We start from the raw sequence: 5,425 nt of genomic DNA, 5'->3' as shown, positions 1-5,425 counted from the left end.
CAACAAATTATTATTACTATTGTTCTAAACCAACCAGGTGGCATGTAGCTCCCCTTTTAAATGTTACTATACACAGCAACTGTGGCAAAAAAAAAAATCCTTTGACCGGTTCTAAGGTGGTGGGGGGGGGGGGGGGGGGGGAAAGAAAACATTGTTAATATTTTACAATCACATCAGGCACTGTAGCAGACAACCCCATTAATCGACCGATGTAAGAAAAGCCCCCGGATGCGGGGTCCTCCGACCAGGAAAACAATCCGCCCGCTGAAACCTAGGCCTACCGTGCGCACGCGCGCCTACCTCTGTTGGCAAGGGAGGAGACAGAGCGCCTTCAAAAGCGTTGAGGCGCTTGCGCCGTGAGGAACGGGGTTGTTAAGGTGACTTTTAGGTCAACGGTGTCCGGGAAGGATGATCACCAAATACGTGGGACCTCGCTATGTACAGCTCTTCCGCACCTGGTGGGTAGAGGAGGTGGGATGGCTCCTCCCACAAGATTCTGAAAAGGGGGGGGGTCCCCTGTCTGGAGTTCCTTCCTTGACCCCCCCTTCTTCTTCCTTGCCAACCCCCTTCCCCATCTCTTCTGCGTCCCTTGCTTTCCTTACTAGGGTGCTCTTTTTACGGGTTTCTTGCAAGGCGGGGGTGGAGGCTTGCTTGTCTGGGTCTCCACTGGCTGGTGCTTCCTGTCTGGAGCCCCTTCCCTGCCTTTCCCTCTCATTGTTCTTAGTAACATCGCCTTTCCCCTCCTTCCCCCCCCCCTCCTTTGCTTTCTTATGGAATGCTTCTTTCCAGGTGCCCTCCAAAGGGGGACCTTCTCTGGAATTATTATTATACCTTGCTTTCAGTGTGCTCATAGCTGTGTGTGGATGTTATGACAACCTTGTATTGACTTCAGCTGACTTAGAAGGGTGAAGCTCTGCTTAGGATGGCACTGTTGCCGTTGTGTGGGGATTGTAAAGTAGGTAGAGGGGGCTGAAACTTAATGTGGCTTGCCTAATGCTGTGGAGAAGAAGATATTGGCTTTATACCCCGCCCTTCACTACCTAAAGGTGTCTCAGAGTGGCTTACTAACTCCTTTCCCTTTCCCACTCCACAACAGACACCCTGGGAGGTAGGTAGGGCTGAGAGAGCTCTGAAGGAAACAGCTCTTTTTCAAGAACAGCTCTGACAGAACTGTAGCTTGCCCAAGGTCATCCAGCAGGTGCATGTGGAGGAGTGGGGGAATCAAACCCTGTTCTCCCAGATTAGAGTCCACGCACTTAACCACTATACCAGATTGGCTCCCATTAGGATTTTAGGATTCTGGAACTACCAGAAATAACTGAAGCATAGCATAAGTATTAACATAACAATATGTTGTCGAAGGCTTTCAGAGCCGGAGTTCATTAGTTGCTGTAGATTTTCCGGGTCGTGTGGCCGTGGTACCACATGTACCACGGCCACACAACCCGGAAAATCTACAGCAACTTATTAACATAACACATTCAGTGGTACAAAAATCACATAATAGGATTCTACTTACAGTAAGCTATACACAGTAGTATAGGCCACAGTCCCTAAAACATTCATCCAAGTACATTCATAAACCATACTGTGCAACCCTACTACATGTGTGGAAAAACCTTGGTTTGATTCGCTTTGATTTCTGTTGCTTCCTTTCTGTTTTGGGGAGGCTGGGATTTCCTTGCTTACATCTGTCTTGTTTGTGAGGGGTCTATAACCTTTGTCAAAATTAGCCCCTTTTCTCCGTCTAGTTGTCCCTCCCGATCAGGTGGCCGCCTCATTCAGTTTATCCACACGCTTATTTCTTCCTACCTTTTGAAACTTTGGGAGAGGGCAAGCTCTAGTTCCCCAATTTTTTCACACAATACCCAACTGCATAGTCTTCATTAAACCTTAACACCCACTCCAGAATACCTCAATTTCCTTGCCTGCAGTTTTGGTGCTGTTGTCTTAAAGCTTAACATCCTCCTCTTCCTCCCACCCCACCTCCATGGTTGTAGAAAGTGCTGTCAAGTTGCAGCCATTTTATGGTGACCCCAGTGGATTTTCAAGGCGACAGATGCTGAGAGGTGGTTTGCCATTGCCTGCCTCTGAATAGCAACCTTGGACTTCCTTGGAGGTCTCCCGTCCACATACTAACCAGGACCGAATCATCTTAGCTTCCAAGATCTGACGAGACTACACTGGCCTTGGCTATCCAGGTCAGGGTACCCCACCCATGCAAGTTCAAAATTTGGGAGAGGGGGGAGTGAAAGAGGAGAGTAACGCTACCTCCTAGGCATCTGAAACATTGACGATAGTTCACCATGGTGTCTCATCCTGCAGGGTCCCTACGATGGCCACGTGGGGCGCAGTGGGTGCTGTTGGGCTGGTTTGGGGCACAGATTGGAGGCTGTTCCTAGACTATGTTCCCTATATCAATGGCAAGTTTAAAAAAGATGACTGAGCAGCAGCCGCCTTTAGGAGAGGTAAGAATCTTCCCCTGATAAAGATGTGTCTTATTTGTTTTTATATTTTTATCCTAAGGACTTCCAAGTTAAGTTCCATTTTAGCCTCACAACAGTCCTGTAAAGTAGAAGCGAGCAGAGAGAGAGCAACTGGCTCAAGGTCACCCAGTGAATTTCACAGCTGAGTGGAGATCTGAACCCCCCGCCCCCATACCTCAGACCACGGTGGCTACTTACACCACACTGGTGTACACCTGCCATTTTGTAGTTACCCCCCCCCCAACTATTGTTATTGTGGTGAGAGTGTGTACAAAGGAGCTATTTCTCAGGCTCATCATTCATAGGGAGTGATCCTGGGGATGAAATGTGAGTTATACATACTATTCCAGCCACCAGGCTGGTATTGGAAATAATCCGGATGCAGACGTTATTGAGTTATTATTTCTGAACTGATACACAAAATTGTTTCCTTGGCTTCTCCCAATTAACCACACTTGCCTTCCACTGTCCCATAAACCTCCAATCTAGCAGTATACCTATCCCAGAAAACCCTCTCTTCTGCCCCTTGGTATGAAATTTCCTTCTTAGTTGCTTAAATCTTCTCCTTTCCTCTGCTTTTTTAAAAAAACAATGTTATATCCATGCTTTCTCTCTCCCAGGGGTGAGTGTGTTTATGAACATTTCACAGCAGAGAAGGAAGCAACAAAGCTTCTCAAAGTTCCCAGTATTCCAAAATGAAGAACGGAGCAAAACTGATTCTGGAGCATACAGGGTCTTTGTTGCAGGAATGGGGCTTTGTGCTAGGAGGCAGGAGTTAACAGTTAACAAGGAATTATTGGACCATTAGTAATTTAAGGGAAGTTATGAGATTGTTGGTACTTGGTTTCAGATATGCATCCTGAAAGTTCTTAAGAATGGAAGCACTGATTAGGACAGGATGCTGGTTTTGAGGCTCTGACTACTCTTGTATTGTTAAATGTAACACAATCACCACCACCCCAACTGCTTACTCCAATATTTTCTCTCTTACCTGCAGGCCAAGCTGTTTAGTTTGTGAACCCTCGAAATCCACTGGACACCGATCTCCTAGCAAAGACAAAATGCATTTGTTTTCTCTCTTTGATGGAAAAATGCAATGAGATGTTCTGTGAACAAATAAAACCTCATTCAGCTCATTTGGTTGCCCTGTTTAGTAGATCTTGCTTGTTGTGGCAACAGTTGTTTTTGTGTGTGTTTTTAGCCCCCGGAGGGGATTTTTTTATTATTTTTTATATCACTACAAAAACTATAACAGAAGAAAAAGGAAGGGAAACTACATTTATGGGATAAAGTAAAGAACCCACTACTGACTAAAAACCCAAGAGAGGAGATCCTCCTATTAGCTTAATTACATCAAGTCTTCCCATCATTAATCCCATTACAAACTGAGTCAAACATTTAAAGTACTTTTCCTTTAAAGCTTAAAATTTAACTGTCTGTTAGTCTGGAAATCTGATGGGCAAAGCAGTGATCAGACACAGCACCATTTTTTGGCTAATGTTGGACCTTAAAAATCTGCTAAATATCCCAATATTTCTAATAGTTTCCCCTGGGGGAGAACCATCATGAAAAAGAGGGACAGGCATATCTAGGTGCTACCATAATTTTAGTTACACTGCAAATTCTGTTTCCTTTCACAATGTCTTTTTTTGCAGTTTTAGATCTCAGGGAACCTTGAAAATCCTAACAGGTTTAGACAGTTCTAATATAGATTAGAAAGCCATGTATGGATTAGATCAGAAAACCATGTGTGCCTCACATGCACAACTCAAAAAGAATATTGTAGAGCCAGGAAAATGCAACCAAAATGAGCTAGAGCCCCTACCTTATGGCGAAAGGTTGAATAGCTTGGAACATTTCTGCTTAGGGGGAAAAAAGTGATTTCAACTGGGGACTTGATATAGGCCTTACTGTATGTGGAATGTGAAGAGCACTTTCTTCTCCCATAATAATGGCACTTCCATATTTTGAGGCATCTCTGAATGCCAGATGCAGGAGTAAGGGGACAGCAACAGGCAATTGCTTTAGACTCTGCTCTGGCATGTGGACCTTCCAAGGGCGTGTCACTGGGAGACAAGCGGCTGAACCAGATGGACCTTTGACCAGTTAGTTGGGCCTTATGCTCTATATGACACATTGAATATTGTGGCCAATTTTCTTTGAGAGAGAGAAAGTGTAGGTGGGTCAGTTTTGTAGATATATGGAGGTATTTTTTAAAATTGAGGGGGTGAAGATGGACAATTCATTAGTCCTTATCTCCATTGCTTTGCTTCTCTCTCAAAATTTTAATCGTCTCTTAGAGCCGTACAAATTATGTTCCTTTTGCAAACTCTTTGGGGGATAGAAAAAAAAGGAGTCTTTGTGGCATCTTAAAAGGCTATTGCAGCAGAAGCAGATTTAGGTCAAGAGGCCCATTTCATTAGGTGAATGAAGTGAATCCTCAGACAAAGAGGTAAAATAAATCCATTAGTTTTTAAGGTGCTTCAAGATTCTCTGGAATTTGGGCATATCAGTATTCAAGCTGTCCATCATCCTGTATGATGAGAAATAAAGGGAGCCCAAAGCACACACTCCTGGAGAAAGCTGCTTGCTGCATCTCTGTCTGAATTGCTGTTCTGAGTTCCCTTCCTTCCAAAGCCACAGTGGTGCTCAGAGGACATGTAAACACAGAGAAGCAGAAAGCTGCCTCCTCTCTGGGTGGTTATGTTAGATCTTTAACTTACTGCTAGCAGCACACTGGTACACAGACCTGCTAAGAGCAGTGACTCTCACAGGGCCCGCTGGAGGCCTGCTTCTGTGAACATTCTTGCTCTTGCACACTTTTTTGAGCTTTTAGTGAATCTTACTTGATTCATTAAAAAGTTACCAAATTTAGGAATGGGGGGAATGCCTTGGCTAGCTGGAGACAGGATTTGGGGAGAAGGATGTAGTATATGCGG

General features: G+C 44.7%; 1 protein-coding gene across 1 annotated transcript; it reads left to right on the top strand.

The window, feature by feature from the left end:
* The first annotated feature begins 249 nt into the window (after nt 1-249).
* On the top strand, nt 250-3,619 carry LOC107106804 (cytochrome b-c1 complex subunit 10). The gene is made up of 3 exons (XM_015407008.1): nt 250-458; nt 2,326-2,468; nt 3,484-3,619. The coding sequence occupies exons 1-2, from the start codon at nt 409-411 to the stop codon at nt 2,444-2,446; spliced, it is 171 nt and encodes a 56-aa protein (XP_015262494.1). The 5' UTR covers nt 250-408; the 3' UTR covers nt 2,447-2,468; nt 3,484-3,619.
* The last annotated feature ends 1,806 nt before the right edge of the window (nt 3,620-5,425 follow it).

Source organism: Gekko japonicus, unplaced genomic scaffold, assembly GCF_001447785.1.
Source record: "Gekko japonicus isolate JY-2015 unplaced genomic scaffold, Gekko_japonicus_V1.1 scaffold1894, whole genome shotgun sequence".
In the NCBI taxonomy this organism is placed as follows: Eukaryota; Metazoa; Chordata; class Lepidosauria; order Squamata; family Gekkonidae; genus Gekko; species Gekko japonicus.
Note: the sequence above shows the minus strand (reverse complement) of the source record. Positions and strands in the feature narration are given on the sequence as shown.

What these genes read in the sequence shown, in the direction of transcription:
- LOC107106804 (XM_015407008.1), top strand. Translation starts at nt 409, where the DNA reads ATGATCACCAAATACGTGGGACCTCGCTATGTACAGCTCTTCCGCACC. An exon ending in GTACAGCTCTTCCGCACCTG is followed by an intron (nt 459 to 2,325) that starts GTGGGTAGAGGA and finishes CTCATCCTGCAG; the next exon opens with GGTCCCTACGATGGCCACGT.